This window comes from Channa argus, chromosome 8, assembly GCF_033026475.1.
Source record: "Channa argus isolate prfri chromosome 8, Channa argus male v1.0, whole genome shotgun sequence".
In the NCBI taxonomy this organism is placed as follows: domain Eukaryota; kingdom Metazoa; phylum Chordata; class Actinopteri; order Anabantiformes; family Channidae; genus Channa; species Channa argus.
Window position 1 is genome coordinate 16,104,060 of NC_090204.1, and position 17,546 is coordinate 16,121,605.

Genomic DNA, 17,546 nt, shown 5'->3' on the forward strand with positions numbered 1-17,546 from the left:
TACTGGTCATTTTCCCCCCGCAGGAAAATCAAAGTCCGTTTGAGAAAGTCGCATTTCACACAGAGACATTAGACTGGCCCTAGTGCAGTTATTTTGAATTTTGACTACCAGTACCAGAATACTGTATGGTGCTTCAACACGACAGAAGAGGATTGGGGTCACTGTTATGAATAAGAGAGAGCAAGACAGAACTTTTAAAAGTTCAAACTTTTTCTGTGACCCCAAACCGCTTCCGTAGAACACACTCACTTTGTGAATTTAGCTAAAATTTTAAATGCACATTACATGTTTTGAACTGAAGCTCATACTGGTCTTCATTCATCTGCGTGTGTGGTCTCCAACTTACAGACTACGAAAATATGTGATAACAAGGGTATTAGGACAACTCTAACAGTTGTATTTAAGCAGGTAATACAACTTTAATTAAAGCTACAGTGTGTGACCTCAAATATTTAGTAGAAGTGTGCTTCACCTTTTTGTGTGGACAGATGCTGTTGACACATCCTGTGACACAGACTGGCAGGAGTGCAGATATAATCACTTCTAAAGCTTGCCCCTCCAATCAATCACAGAAAGCTAGCAGCCTGTCCTCTACATACTAATGTGAGAGCGTGCATTGTGTGTATCTGTGACACCACTGAGCTGGACTGATTTTAAATCTAATGCTACAGCTAACTTGATTTTAAAAAGTTGCATATTGTAGCTTTAAAATAGAAAAATAAAAAAGGCAGTTAATATGGGAAATGTTTACTTCTTGTGTAGTGGATAAATTAGTGTTTCGAGACTTTGTGTTAATTTCATAAATTTTGATGAGTCTAAAGCTAAAAACTGAAATATGGAAATTAAACTTACCATTACTGAAACCTTAGATGGACTGATCACTTTAAGATCACTTTTAGTCTGTGGTACCACATACCTGCATTTTTATTTTTTCTATTAGCTCAGCCTAAGTTTATGCTGCATTAAAAGGCAATGATGCTGAATTTTGTCCCAATATGATAAAGCAGGTGTTCTGTGTTTAAAGGTGTATCCCAAGTCCCATAACAATTGGAAAGAGCTGCTCGACCTTTACAGTTTGTTCCCAGTGTTTTGGTCTGAATAAAATGTCCCTTTAATAACATGGGCTTTTTCTGAACATATCTACAGTTCATAGAAACATGTAAAATGCTCTAGAAAAACACAATTTAAGGTCCACTTAAAGCTTATAGTGAGATTAGCATTATATCACTGTTGTCCTGTAAGTTGTAGTAAAAGATCTGTAGTTATTTATTTGTTGCCATGTGATTCTCCTTATGTGATCATTTGTTTATAAGATGAAAGAAAATGTTAATTAAATTGAATGTGGAAGATTAAATTGAATTATTCTCTGCACCGTCTTGATTTGCAGAATGATGCTGATTAAAAAAAAAACGTGTCATTTTACATCACAGCATGTTGCTGTGGACATGCATGGTGTTTCAATCCTGTTGTATATCGTCTTTGCTATTGTTTCTCTTTTGTAATATGTATTTCCAAATGCAAAATTTAAAAGATTATTTTGGATATCTGCATGCTTGTAAAATGTTCAGAATGTTGATTTCCACTAAAATCTGTTGAGTTTGAAAAAAAAAGCCATGTCTGTTGCTTAAAGTAATATGTTTGACGTTGTTTCTAGTACAGCTAATAATCCGGTTTCATTGACATTATATAATATATTCTTAAAAAGTTTTCTAGATATTTAGACAAGTGACAAAATATATTATTCAGTAACTTTAAAAAATAATTGCAGTATTATAAACAATTGGCTACTGTTGAATTATTATTATTAGAGACTAGAAACATTATATGAATATGTACAAGCAGCTGAGCAGTGACTATTCACATCACAGCTAAAAACAAAACAACTTTAAACTTATCCTGATAATTTACTAAACTCCACATGTATTCATTAGTAAGTAATTTTAATCTACAGCATACAAAAAAATATATATATAATGTTGAAGCATATTTCTGACAGAAATTCCTGTAGAAAATAATTTTTCATTTCAACAAATTCTTTTTCCATCAGCAGCTCTGATGATGACTTGTTTGTATCCTCTTTGCTGTTTAGGCATGTTAACTCGTTTTCATCTTAAAGTGGACGTGTGTTTAAGAGACGTTCCATTAAATCTTTGATTTTCTTCTTGAGACACATTTCTGCATTGAAAAATGCTTCCAGAATTCCCTGGGTTCATCTGCTGTCCCTGTCTCATCATGCCACCAGCTGGACCTGCTGGGCTGTGTAGCTGTCAAAGTCCTCAGGAAGAGTGTCTGACAGAAGGAGAAATCACAGGTTAGTCTGGACACAAGAAGCAGGAAAATTACTTTGGGCTTTTATGGCAACATTCACAGTTTTTACAGTTTACTATTTTTAAATTTTCCAGCAGATCACCTACAGCTCTTTGATTTGTATTTTTCCATGCAGACATTAATATTTCCAACATTATACGGTGATGCTTTGACCAGCCAGCATTGACCAATGGTAAGATATAATAACTAAACTAGTGAATGTGCAAAGCAAGGGAGTGTAGCTGTGATTAAAAATGCTACTAAGAATTTAAAAAAAAGACTGAATTTGACATGAAAAGCAGTTTATGCCCTTTATGTCAGGTCTCTGGCACTTGATTTACCATTGCAGCGATATCGCAGGTTGGCCCAAATGATGTTCTCCTGGGAGAAGCAGAACACTCCAAGTCGGCCTCCTCTCATCGTGGCATCTATGATGACGCCTGTGTCGGCCACCATCTTAGGGCCCTCATAGAAGCGAACCCTGCACACAAGCAGGAAGTAACAAAATCACACAGCATGAGAGAGTGGGGAATAAAAAGGACCTATCATCTAGTCTTTGTGCAGTTCTACTGCTGGTTAAACATGTCAAAGACCAAACTTAACAGATTAAAGAAAACTTAAAATGCCGAGCCAAACTAAGTCAGAACCTGATATAGCCGTCAGCGGGCCGGTGTTGGAGGAACCACCGGTATGAAGTCTTGTCCTTCCAGCCAACGTTGCGAGCATCTTTCCACAGGAGCTTCACCTGGTCGCTGGTGTCACCGGTGTGCCACAGGGAGTTCCGTAGGTTCTCTCCTGGACCCGTGTTTGACTTCACAGCCTTTTCAATAACACAAATATCAACACGTCTGAGTCTCTGGACAGAATTCTGCATTTTTCGATTGCAGTAGATCGAGGCATGGCAATTCTCTTAAGGTATAGAGACAAGGAAGACATTTTGTAAGAGCTGGCCACTAAGATTTTATCCAAATCCAAGTGTTCTGTCTCCCTCTAGACCAGCTCTGTCCCAAAAAAGTGCTGGTATGTTGGTGCCACTTCAGATAATGTGTCATTATAGAATGTTGTGTTTAGTCCAGTTGGAATCACATTTTTACCCTTTTTAAAATGTTGGTATCAGTAGATTTGTATTATTGGGAGGAAGAAATAAGGTGTAATATCTAAAACCTATAATAATAATAAAAAACTTGTAATATCCTGTTTTAATGGTTTATTTCTCAAAGCTAGATTTTACTTTTGATAAATCACCAATTTTTAAAGTTGGATTTTCCTTAGCCTGGAATCCCAAAAGGTGGTGTTAGTAATGGCTTGTAACTGAGCTATTCATGAATAATAAATTATTTATTAACTATTATTAAAGCCATTATTCACAGAAAGTTGTACCAGGATTTCTGAGAACTAAACTGCTTTGTCAAAAAGCTTTGTTTCTGCAACACAATACCGATGTGTCCCTGTGTTTGCAATGAATGTACCAGAGTAAGTCCACACTTATCCATCCATAGAGTTCCCCCTGCATAAGAACTCTCAGCAAAAAATCCCCCAATTTTTTTTTTCATATGGGTGGAGCAGTTGACTACCTTCAGTTGGATGCCAGGTTCTGCCACAGCTCTAAATGGGTTTGCCTGCCAGTAGATCTGTTCCACCTGTTTCCACATCACTACGTAGAAACTGGAGCTGTCCTGGTAGCCGAAGATAAATCCAGCGTAGTCGTCATCCGTTACCGTGTTTACATGAAATGTCCCTTCAAAATCCACACCACTGAAAGCAGTGTAACCTATGGGAGAGAATGTTGCCCACTGGGTGTCTTGAATGACTGCGAAGAGCTAAAGTTAAATACTTTGAACTTTAGACAAATTAGCTTTGCTTACTTTACACCCATCAGCCACCACATTAATACCACAGAGGTCAGAGGGTCAAATCTGTCCACCACAGCAGTAAAACCACCAGATGGTAGTAATGCTCTGGCCGATTGGCGTATTTTGTGTTCATTTTGTTAGTTGAGTAGGGAAAGGAAAAGGTTAAACCAAGGAAACAGAAAGTCTAATCAAATCAGCATTTTCACTGATTCCCAAGAATGAAGAACCCTGAAGTTAGTTCAGTATTGATTTCCTGCAAATAAACTATTCATATTATGTTCACGAAGTAGATCCTGAAAAGAAAGACCAGGTAAAGAAGTCTCATTTTACTTTATCGTCTGACTTTTTCCATTATCACTGCCAAAGATGTACTCAAGAGACTGTAAAGCACTTTAAGGCTTCAACATTTTGGCAAGTGCATTTATTTTCTTCTCGCCAAGTCTCTGAGGAGTAGATCAAAGCCACTTTTTATGTGATGCAGCAGCATAAAGACAGAAGAAGCAGGGAGAAACAAGTGTTGTGAGGTGGTGGTATTCTCTCTCTTTTTTTTTTAATCAAAATGTCTAATTGTTTCTTTAAAGAATAGTTCATGTATAAAGCTCTTACCAACAGCCAGCCCAGGATCACTGTTCATAGTCTGGACAATCTCTCTTCCCTGCATCAACAGAAGAGTGGATTTAAGAGAAATGAACTCAGACCAAGAAGATGTTTTGTAATGTTCAGTACAAAAAATGTACAACATTAAAACTCAAACAAACAAGTCACTCGACCTGGTTCAGCACCACCCAGTTGGGGTCGATTTGTGCATCTCCCTCTGGATCTAAAACAACCGTCTGGTACTCCCTGAAGTCAGTGAGGGTGACCTCAGCATTTTCTGGGCAAACATCGATGTTGTCGATGACTTTGTCGTTGTCAAAATCCTTCTCACAAACGTTGCCAACTCCATCACCTGGGAGGACACACAGATTTCTTTGGTGCACATTAAAGAAATAGAGTATGTGTAAAGACCCAGAACATCACCCACCGTCTGAGTCCTCCTGCAGAGGGTTGGGGATCAGTCGGCAGTTATCAGGACCAGGTGGCAGCAGATCTGGGATGCCATCGTTGTCATCATCCTCGTCACATTCGTCTCCCTTGCCATCTTTGTCGGTATCCAGCTGAGAGCTGTTGATGACAGCTGGGCAGTTGTCTCGGGAGTCTTGATGACCATCACCATCACTGGACAAGAGAGAGGTGCAGATTTTGGTCTACAGACTACACACTGTAAATAAAAAGATGGGTATTTGTTTCGTTTTGTTTATTTCACCAAATACCTGTCCTTGTTGGTGTCACAGGGGTCTCCGATCAAATCGTTGTCCACGTCCAACTGGGGAATGTTAAGAAGTTAATGTTCACGTGAAGTGCAGTGATCAGCAGTGTAAAAGATTGAAGTCTTTCATATTATTTATTTGTCTTATTGATTATAACAGTGTTTAATACTTTTCTGCTGGTGTCACAGTGTACTGACAAACCTGTCAATGTCATTCTGGCGAAGGATGAGGTCAGACCAGCAGAGGTCAAATTAAAACTGCTGGTGTCTTCATAGATTTTTTTACTCTATAAGCCTTTTGTTCAGACATCATTGGTCAAATGTATATTTTTTTTACCCACGTATATTTGGCTTTTGATCCGCATTCCTCAATGACTTATATCAAAGTGTATTATTAATGTCCTTCAATGGCACTGAATGAAGAGCCTTGGTTAATGTTAGACATCCATGCTTCTTTGGCATTAGGTATTTAATATTAGAACTGCCTAAATACGGTCTATCAAGGCTTTCAGAAAATTAAATTCTTCATAAATACCACCTTCATGTTGACCTGAAGATGATTTTCAATTGATTTCAACAACAATACCAATTTAACCTGATTTCTGCACTGGTTAATATCAACCGCACTTTCGCATAAGAGTGCAGCACACTTTAAAAGGGAAACGTCTTCCCAACACAAAAGATCATTGTTTTCTTGCTGAATAAATCATTCTAAGCAGCTCATGATATATTGATAAGTAAATTGAAACCAAAATATCATGAAAACGAGACCTCTGACCTGGTCAGGGTTTGGAACGTAAGGACAGCTGTCGCAGGCATCTCCAACTTTGTCTCCATCTCGATCTTTCTGGTCGGCATTGGGAACCCTTCTGCAGTTATCCAGGTGGTTAGGGATTCCTGAGATTAAAGTGAACATCAGTGAATGGAACTTGCAGTACTGGATTTAAAACTCTTGTTCTGTTTGATATGTTCTCCACATTTAATTGTAAATTTTGACTTAAAGGAGAGATTCCCAACCCTGATCCTTGGAGTCAAGACAATACTGACCATCTCCATCAATATCTTCATCACACTCATCCCCAAATTTGTCTACATCTGTGTCCTTCTGGTCGTTGTTTTTGATGGCAAGGCAGTTGTCACAGGCATCTCCAAAGTCATCATCATCAATGTTCCTCTGGTCCACGTTAGGGACAAATACACAGTTGTCCTGGAAACAAGATGTTTTAGTTTCTGCATTAGAAATAACAATATATAACGTAATATATAGTATATAAACAGAATGTTTCATTATTTGTTGTTTTTCAAATCATTTTCCATTTTCTGTCTTTATGCATGAACCTGTGTGTTGGGGATTCCATCTCCATCTGCGTCCTCATCACAGGCGTCTCCAGTTCCATCATTGTCTGCATCTTCTTGACCAGAGTTGGGCACAGTGAGACAATTGTCCTGAAAAGTAAGACAGCAAACTATTAAATAAAGTTGATTGAACGTAAATCAAAAATCAGTTACAGTTATGTCAGAATAACTCAATTTATAGCACTGCCATACTGTTAGGAGCCAGTTTCTCATACCATGAACAGAATTTACTGCAAGAGCTGCCAAAACTAAATACCTTGGGCAAAAAAAATTATCTATGTACTCAAATTGTGCCAAAAACTTCTCGCCACAAATCACATCATACACTCTACATTTGTGTCATGAACTTAAAGTACCTTATTACAGTTCCTCTCAGGACAATCCAGTTTCTCATCGGGAAAACCATCAATGTCAATGTCAGAACCACAGAGGTAGCCGTTGCCAGCCCATCCAACTCCACACTGTGAGAATGGAAAGTTTCTTATAAACTGTTTTTGTTTACCCTGTTGTAAACTGAATATCACATGAGATTAAGTGGTCAGACTGGAGTTGGGTCAAAGGGGTCATCAACATCTTAATATGTTTTTTTTTAGCTTTGTACAGCCTCAGCTATATGGAACCAACACTTTTATTCTCAGAAATATGACCTAAACACAAGAATAACAGTATTATACTTTTGCTTTGATTTGTTCACCTGACACTCGATTGTACCCTCCCGATGGACGATGCAGTCTGCACTGGCATGGCAGGGATTGGGTTGTCCGTTCCCACAGGCTCTCTCGGGCTTACAGCCACCTCGCTGATCACCAGCATAGCCCATCTTACAGGGCCCACACCTGTATGAGCCCTGATGGCACACAGAGGCCACAATGCCATAAACATCAGTCTACATTATTGTGTTATACAGGATGAAGTGCAGCACTGAGGAGCAGGATACTGTGATACTGTGCACATTTTTCGATTACTGAAAATTGGTTAGTTGGTATTTTTAACAATCTTCTATTAAATGACTTAATGAACGTGTGATGCTTGAAAAGGTCAAGTCCTTCAGATATCATTTTGGGAACACAATGTGTGCTAGCGATTTAGTGTTTATACTCACAGGGGTGTTCATACAGACAGAGTTCTCCACACAGCCTCCTTTATTTGGGCTTTCACACTCATTGATATCCTTGCACACCTTAACAGAACAAAAAGGAAGAAGGAACATCCAGTAACTTCAGTGGGTTTTTACGTCAAGAGGCAGAAAAAAGCAGTGCAGCAGAGTGAATATATTCCTGTAGTAGGTGATGAATGTGCAATTGAAACAGACCAGTTCGCTCTGTTTGACAGACTCTATGTAGTAAAAAGAGTGAGAAGGTGTCACTGATGGATGTAGAATAGAGCTGGTGAAAAAGTCAAAACAGGTAGAAGTTGAAACATGCTTTCTGCTGTTTTTTTTTTTTTAATTAAGAAATACTATAATCTAACAACAGGGACAGTTTCTGATTGGAAAAACCAAGATTTGTTAAGCGTTTATTTTTTAACAAATTGATCATATTATATTGTCATTGTTTTTTAACTTTTGTTACTTTGCTTTTGTAACTGAGATAGTAAAAGTACTAACAGAAAGCAGAGTTTATAGGATTGAAAAAGTGTGTCTGTATGTGTACAGTTGCCAATGGTGACCTGTTTGTTGGCAGTAGCGTAGGCGAGGCCAACCCCCTGGACCTGAGGGCCTGTGTACCCAGCAGGACAGGAACCACAGCGGAAACCCGGGGAGGTGTTAATGCAGCGCACACCCATGTGACATGGCATCACTGTACACTGCCAACATTGGAGAGACAGAAACAAAAATCCATTATATTAACCGTTTATTCTGTTTAGGGTTATGGGGGCTGGAACCCATCCCAGCTACTAATAGGTGAAATTATCTAAGCTAACAACTCCACATCATGCTGCAAACAAAATTAATAGACTAGTTCGATTTCATATTAAAGGTCCTTAATCCCCACACAGGTGTAATTATTCTGGCTGCTTAGACCTCTGTTTTGCAGGGCGAAAAATCTACATGGTGGGAAGACAGATGTCATTGAAGCAACGTTTGTACATGCCCACACAGTCTATAGACAATACAGTTGGACTGTGGTCCTGTTAGTACTGCTCAACCCACTGAGAATCTACATATCTGCAGCTCAAAGCTGGTGTTGTACTCTCAGAAAACTAGTTGAGTCAAGTCAAGTCAAGATAGCACAATGAGAAAAGACTCTTAAACCAGTCCACTTTTTTTTTTTTACTTTTTATACTTCAGTAGGTCAAGAATGAAAACAGAAGACTGCAAAAATCTAATCTTGATAATGTCTCAGCATCAGTAAAAGATAGGAAAGACTGGATTTTTGCTGTATTGCACATAAAAAGGAGTTTTAGTCATAGGCTGATTAAGTGAGAGTACAGTTCAGTCAATTTAATGATTTCCGAAAAGGTCATCAATCTTTACAAACATACAGCTGAATATCGTCTGCATGACAATGAAATTCCATGACAAGAAATGATGAGACCAATGGGAAATATATAAAAGTGTTGTGACAGAAATCTTTGTGTCACAATACAAAACAAAAGTATTTGTAATTGTTTCCTAATAGCCACATTAAAAAGTTGGAGGTGGAGTCACCTGTTTATATTGACCTTTTTTCGGCTGCTCTCACTCCATTTTTAATCATCTGACTAAAAACTTAAAATCTTCACTGTGGAGCTGGATCACGACTAAAGAACTATTTCTTGTGGGTTTTTTTCTCTGTTCTTCACCTTGCCTTTATCCAGCTACTTAAAGCCTTTGCTTAGATAACTTGCATGACTGTCTATACACCTGTAAACTTTGTCCTGATTACTTGTTATATTTTATCCTCCTAAAGGCAAATCCCTGGTTGCCTGTGGGTCTGCATTTGTTCCTCACTGCCTGTTGCATTCTGCACGATTCCTGACAGTGTTGCACATAGTTGTTCACATGAGATGTGACAGAAATCGCTGTTTCACAGACACATTATTATTGTATTGCAACATACTGTATCTAAACTCCCTGTATCATAGTGTACTTTATATAATATCTTATGGCTCTTGTGTTTAATTTTGATGTAACATCATATCATGTTGTATTACAATATTTTGTATCATATCTCTGCTTTGTACCTCATCCACATCAGTGCAATGGGTGCCATTTCCCTCCATGCCGTCAGGACACGGTCCACACTTTATTCCCTGAAGTGTTACCATACACTTCACCCCCGGGTGGCAGGGGTTGGGTTCACAGGATGGACGAGGGTGCAACCCACCCATCCCTAAGGACAGAGAGATCGACTATCCTTAGTTGCAATTCAGTGAAGCACCTTTTGAAACAGTACATACTGTTTAAAGCTCTATTTTAGATAAACTCACCACAGGCTTCACACTCCATAACAGTGTTCTTCAGGAATACTATTTCTTTTATCTGGGAAACACAGTAAATAGAAAAAATAGTTTGTATGAGTCCTTAACACATCAGGCTGATAACAGCATTAGTAGCAAAGTGAAATGTGTTTTGAAAATGTAAATAGCTACCTAACTAATTAAGAATGATGAGAGTACATGATTGTAATGTTTTTTTTTATTTTTTCAAATGATGTATCACATACAGTAGATTAACTTAATTGTAATTATACAGAGTACAGGTACAAGGTCAACAGACCAGTAAGCACAAATATAAAATATGAACACAGACATTACTATGAGCAGCTCAATCAGCGTGCACATCTACCGGTTGTGTCGACTCCATGTCGATTGTGTACCTGACAGTATTTTACCTGTTGTTTCAGCAGGTCTTTAATCTCAGCAAGGGCGAAGTTTGTCATTTTTATCTGACTAATAATTTCTCCATCTGCATTTAAAAAAAAAAACACATTCACATGTAGTTTCTTGCAAATACAATAAGATAATTACTGTACATTACCACAACTATACTAATCAGATGATTTATCCTTCAAGTGAACCACCCATGCACAGACGTTTAACTATAAAGTCAAATTTTAGAATTGTTAAAGAACAATATCAAGTGTTTTTTTATTAGGAAAACATAATAATTAATATGAAAGAATCTCATCTATATACAACATTAAATGACATGATTAAAATGACAGGTGTGGCCCCTGCCCTGCCACCAAGAGCGACCTTGGTGTGACAGGAGGGGCATAAAAACTAATGCCAAATCAGCATTTGGAACCCCTGAAGGGACAAGCCGAAAACTGTTGTGCTTCATCATATTTAAGTCCTGCATATAACATGTTACTCAAATAAATGTTCACTATTTTTCTCACTGGTTGAGATGAAGCTAATGTTTAATCTTTTGTAAAGCTGCAAAAAAAATAATTAGGGTATGGTTTAATCAGATTAAACCTTTTGAACATTAAAAAGATTTTCAGAAGGCAAAGACAGTTTTTCATCATGACCTAATTCGTTAATCTCTTAATTAAATAACTTGTTTAGCTCAATTAATATTTACTGCTGTAATATGCAGAGGTACTGCTGGAAGTAAAAATATCTAGATAGCTAGATTTGTTCAAACACATGATTTAAAATTCCCAGATACTGCATCACATCACATGATATCTTCAGATGCTCCGGGGGTTGAAAAATTTGGACCAGGATCTCATTGGAGAGTAAATATAAACACACATCTCCTCCATGTACAACATGATCCACTGCTGAAGTATAAACCTGACATTCCTCAACCACCACAGGCCTCATTTGTATCCACGACCTCTGCATTCACTAGAGTCAGAGATGTTTGGATTTTAGCCACAAAATAGATTTACCAGCTATGGAACGATACATGGTTTTCTGGAAGCTACATTATCCAAGCTGCGCACTTACAGGAACTGAACTCTGTAGGCGTCCTTGTTCAGTCCATCCAGTCCATATCCAACAGTCCCAGGTTTGTATATGGACTGGATTTACTGCATATAATCAACTTTCAACCATTTCAACTTGATGATTATTATTACATGAATGAAAATGTTGTTTTTGAAGTAAGACTATAAAACTTTGAGAGGGAAAAACACAGCAGCCTACTTCTCAGGGTTTTTGCTTTACAGGCTTGATGCAATTGTTGTGTTTGACTTCACTGAGTCTGACTAATGGTTTTTCTCTACTTGTGCTACTATCACACTGGTTTTTAAGTTGTCACAGAAATATTTTAATGGTTTATCACACAACCAAAACAAGCAATTCCTGAGAATGTTGTAAAATCAAATGAAATTCCATCTGTCCGTGTCTGAATTCAAACTGCACTGCATTATAATTTCTCCCATTTTACCTGGTGGTTCCAAATTTGAGTCTGAAACATTTAACCAATTCAGAGCTTTACATTATACCCAAATGATGTTAGTTTTACTCTGTTGGCACCAAATATGAAACCACCTACTGTGAAGAAGCATCAACTAACAAACACTTGTTGGTGTGAAAAGGTGGAGGACACAGTAAGTTCCTGTGAATAAATGGGCCTGGTTGGTGTACGCAGTGCTGACTTCATAAAATTAATCAAACATAAAAACAAGCTTAAACTCATTGTTCTTTCAGCTTAAACACCAACATGAGAAATCTGTGGCTTATTAGCATGTGCTGTAATTTGACTTGTGGTTTAATTTAACAATTTTTTGTCTTCACCATCTTGTGAAGAAAGAATCTGCCTCTTTACGGGCTGCACTACATTTAGTGGCTACTTCTTTATCTGCTCGTTGCTTTAGAACAGGCAGCGTGCAGTGGATTTTTGTAATCTTATCTCCAAAAACCTTCACCTGCTTTGGCCAGAAAAGTCAATGACAGTGAACCAAAAGCTGAGCCCCATTCCCATTAATATTTTCTAATTTGTTATTGAAATAAATAAAACCGTTTTAACAGTTTAACTTGATGTTTTTGTTTGATATGGTGTGATCAAATCCTTGAGGAGCATTGTGCTTGTATAAAATTAACCCAAAGACCACCTCAAACATCTTCACATACTTCTCCCCCCTGGAGGAACCATACGAGGGCAAAAATGTCCTGAGAATGAAGTGCAGGAAATGTGCTCTTCTCATTAGCGGCAGCCCTGTTGACTGAATGAATTCCACAGGAGAGAGAACGATACTGGAAATAAATCATTCACACTGTGAACACAAAGGTTTAGCGGTGCTGCCTTTATTTTTGACAGCAGAAAGCTCATTGATTGTTTTTCTTACTTTGTGAAAATACATTTGTGTTGTCCTCAGTTTGCAAAGAAAACTCATTGTTTCAGTATATCTGTGTTTTCTTAACTTTTTTATGTGATGACATTTTAAAACAGCAAAAAAAGACATTTAGAATTGATATAGGTTGTCAGACATTTCTGCATTTCTCTTTTGTTACACTTTCATATGCATCTGATGCAACATTTACATTTTTCACTATTTGCATTTTAACAAATAGAGTCAGCAACAGCTCTGAGTATATCTAGTAATCCAATTTTCCTGAGATTAATCAGATATAATCATATAAGTTTTCCACAGCTCAAAATAAAATGTTTTTTGTAAAATTATGTTGTGAAATGTGAATAATAAAATCCCTCAACGGCTAACTTGTTCCTGTAAAATAGAAACCTCAGTCTCACCTCTCTGTCCTGCAGCAACGCGTCCTCCCATACAGAGAGCAAAGGTCAGCATCAGAAAACTCAGCATGGTTTGATCTTTGCTACTGTTCAGCTCCTGCAGCTTTGTCTCTTCTCCTTCCACCAGCTCAGTGTCACTGCTCCTCCTGCAAAACCTTGTTCCACCAAACCCCCCCAGATTGGTTTTATACCCCCCCAACTCTGAGTCTCACATCGCCAATTCTGCAACCCACTTTGTAAGGGGAAGAAAGAAGAACTTGATTGCACAACACAGTACAACCTCACAAGTAGTAATGCACACGTGTGCGTGTGTGTGTGTGTGTGTGTGTTTCAATCCAGATCATTCCAACACGAACAAACCTGTAATGTTTCACCGTGCAAAACTGAAACGGTTCATGGCTGGAATAACTGCTTTAGTTTTGCTCAAATGTTTGGTTTCTTTTACAGTCTATTTGTAATTTTGTTTTATTGGTTTGTTTGGTACATTAACATTTGACTAGAATGAGTGACAATTTGTGTCTCACACTGGAAAAAATAAAGTTACTATCAGCCACGATTTAAATTATTAGCAAACCACAATTATATAGAGAATAAAATTAAAAGTAAAAACTTTATCAAAAACATTTGGCAGGATGATTGAATCTCTTTTGATGTGTATTATTAAGGATTTTTTGCTGAAACGTAAACCAATAGTTAAATTTTTTGTCTCTTATATTAATGTACATAATTTGTTATGTACACAGACAAAGCGCAATTTGAAACATCGTAAATCAAAAACCAGGCCTCAGCTCAGCTGTCAGAGATTTATAGAAAACATTTCCATTTAAATTCCACTGTGTGTTTGCAAGTGTACAATATTCAGATGATGGGAAATTATGTCTCACTTCATGCTTTCTGAAACTCCTTAAAGGGCTATGTGAGCGTTAGGACTTGGGTTTAGGTTTTGGGGGTTGGACATTCAGTAGGGATGTTGGGGTAAGTAATGCATCGTGTCAAAGAGTGTCCTCATAAACATGTGGTGTGTCAGTGATGGGACCAGCAGATGTCGATTGAATTTATCACACTGAAGGAATTAGGGTATTGGTCTAGAAAAAGAAATTCTCAACATTTCCGCCTGCATGCTGCCTTGTCCATAAGAGTAAGAAAGCCTTACTCTTTACTGTTGGAAAAAACTCTAATATTAACTCTTACTTCTCATGTATAAGCTCCTAATAGAAAGAGATTAGTTTGTATTTCCATTGTGATGCATCACAAACATTTTTTATTGTGTTGTTTCATTTGTGTAGTGGATAGTAGTGAGAAAATGTCTACTAGGGAGTTACAATAAACATTCATCCACAGTAATAAAGAGTTCAAGGATTTGTGCTGACATTTTGAAATAAATGAAATTAATGTGCAATTGTGCATGTAGGCTCTTTTCTTTTTGTATTTGCTGCAAAGGATCCCTCCTTACACCCAGTACATTTGCTCAAGTGGTACTGTACTTGTATTAGAGTAATATCTGTCACTAGACTACTAATTCAATATATTTCAGAGGGAAGCAACAATTGAATCAATTCATTTCATAATTTCAACTTCTCATATGTGATGACCTGCTGCTTTTCTTTGTAATTATATCATTTAATATTTGGACAAAATAAAATGTTTGAAAATTTCACTTTCTTTTTGCCTTTTTATTTGTTAATGATTTCATTTTATTTGCTGTAACCAGCAGCTATGTCAGTCCTAATTATCCATCATCTGGATCTTAAACTGAGTTCATCCACTTCCCTCATGAAGATGGATATGTAGTTTCCCAGCATCTTTAAAACAAACCAAACAGGATACAGCTATACGCTGATGAACTGAACAGATCCTTTACCAATGTGATTTTCACTGCCACTGTGAGGAATGTGAAGGTCAAAGGTCAAATGGAACAACCTCCTGCAAAGTTCATTAGTGATGGTTTGTGGTTTGTTTTAAAGCAGTTTATGAAGATGTGGTTCTGGCTGCCAGCTGACTCCAGGACCATAGTGTAAAAGGTGTCTTAAAATTTCTTTTAACAGTAGGAGTTTTACTATAGAGTAACACAACAACGTTAATATTTTAATGATTAGATTTAATGATTTGTTTAGTCTCGTTATGAATTTTAAAGATCTATGAACAAATGGTGGAAGTAAAATGCTGATGTTCTGTACCTAAAGTTTTTAGGTAATGTATTTGAGTATTTGTACCATATGTGGCTTTATACTTATACTATACCTCACAGAGTTTCCATAAAACCTGTAAATCTTTAAAAACAAGATGCTCTATTTACTAGAAAAAAATCATTTTCATCTATAATTAGGTTTAAACATTTGTATTTTTTGCCAGTGTTTTGTGAATGTTTCAACCTGTCTAGGGACATATTGAAATAAGTTGATTTAAATCAAAACATTAATAATGGAATTGGAATAATATTCTTACTATATCACATTAGCCTAAGTATTCAGACCCTTTGCTCAGCACGTTGTTGAAACACAATTACAGCCTCGAGTCTTTTTAAGTATGACTCAACAAGCTTTGCACACCTGAAGTGGGGGATATCCTGCCATTCTTCTTTGTAAATCCTCTCAAGCCCAGTCAGGTTGGATTAGGACACAGCTATTTTCAGGTCTTTCCAGAGATGTTCGATAGGCTTCTAGTCACGGTTCTGTCATAGGGTTGTCTTCAAGACACTCCTGTGTTGTCTTGGCTGTATGTTTAGGATATTTGTCATGTTGGAAGGTCCTGAGTGCTGTGGAACACGTTTTTATTAAGAATATTACTGTACATTACTCCATTTAGCTTTCCTTCACCCCTGACCAGTCTCCCAGCACCTCCATGTTTCCTCCAGACATGACATTTAGAAATGAGGCCAAAACGCTCAATCTTGGATTCATCAGACAAGTGAATCTTGTTCGTCACAGTCTAAGAGTCCTTCAGTGGCTTTTTGCTTTTTTTTCAAACTCCAAGCAGGCTGTGTTTGCACTGAGGCTTCCGTCTAGCCACTCTGCCATAAAGCCCGGATTGATGGAGGGCTGCAGTGATGGTTGTCCTTCTGTAACTTTGTCCAATTACCAAACATTATCTGGAGCTCAGTCAGAGTCGGGTTCTTGGGTTCTCCGGTTCTCGGGTTCACCTCTCTTAATAGGGCCCCTCTCCCCCGATTGCTCAGTTTGGCCGGGTGCAACCAGAGTACTGGTTGTACCAAATTTCTTCCATTTGACATTTGACACAACATCATAATGCCACTATGAATATTTGATAATAATCCTAATAATCCTACAGTTACAACTATGGTCTGTAAAGGACCCAAATGATTCTTCCTGTCTGGTCTTGCGCAGTTAAGTACTCTGCCTCTTGTCATCATCCATCTACCCACCAGATGTCAGCACCACCTTAAATTAACATCTGCCTTCATTGTCTAATGCTCACTTACACACCCATACTTTCCCCAGATAACAGGGTGACATTGATTCAATGTCAGAATGTCATTTAGGATGAGGTTTAATATTCATGGATAAGGTGTTGTTGAAAAATTTAGCACTGTTAATAGTTTGTGGCCTTTTCAGTAATGTATTGACTGTATTAAATTAATATTAATTTTTGGTTCTGCATTTTGAGTAGTGGATTTAGCCTCTTTTGGTTTTTATGTTGCTTTTATAACAAATGGAACTGGAAAAGTTAAAGCTTACCATTAACAAAACAAAACAAAACCAAATAAAAAGTGATAGTTCTTTGTATTTTACACTGGCTTTATACTGGGACCAACTATTTATCAAAATAAAAGCTAGTGAGAAAAGATGTTACATTTCCCCTTTGTTCTTGAACGCACCAAGGCAACAACAGACAAACAGACAGCTGCATTGTTGAGGTCTTTGAAGGAAAACACAACACAGTAAGTTTTACTATTTATTTTAGTGGCTAGTTTCAGCATCCCAAGCTCATTGCAGCTAAAAAGAGGTTGTTTTGCTAATTGAACCTACTTTATCTGCACTGGTAATGCTGCACTAACATTAGCAAGTAAAGCTAACACATTGCTAGCTAACATTAATTTGCTGTTTAACTAACTACTCACAATAATACCAGCAGG

At 37.5% G+C, this 17,546-nt stretch overlaps 1 protein-coding gene across 1 annotated transcript; it reads right to left on the reverse strand.

Moving 5' to 3' along the window:
- Nucleotides 1-1,050: 1,050 nt before the first annotated feature.
- On the reverse strand, nucleotides 1,051-13,683 carry comp (cartilage oligomeric matrix protein). Its single transcript, XM_067512640.1, has 19 exons — nucleotides 13,457-13,683; nucleotides 10,641-10,714; nucleotides 10,237-10,288; nucleotides 9,991-10,139; nucleotides 8,494-8,631; nucleotides 7,928-8,005; nucleotides 7,520-7,672; nucleotides 7,182-7,286; nucleotides 6,808-6,915; nucleotides 6,517-6,676; nucleotides 6,248-6,366; nucleotides 5,474-5,526; nucleotides 5,185-5,378; nucleotides 4,931-5,109; nucleotides 4,767-4,815; nucleotides 3,882-4,078; nucleotides 2,955-3,127; nucleotides 2,649-2,788; nucleotides 1,051-2,289 (listed from the first exon to the last, which is right to left on the reverse strand). Exons 1-19 carry the CDS (start codon nucleotides 13,521-13,523, stop codon nucleotides 2,231-2,233), a joined length of 2,247 nt encoding a protein of 748 aa, XP_067368741.1. The 5' UTR covers nucleotides 13,524-13,683; the 3' UTR covers nucleotides 1,051-2,230.
- Between the last annotated feature and the right edge of the window lie 3,863 nt (nucleotides 13,684-17,546).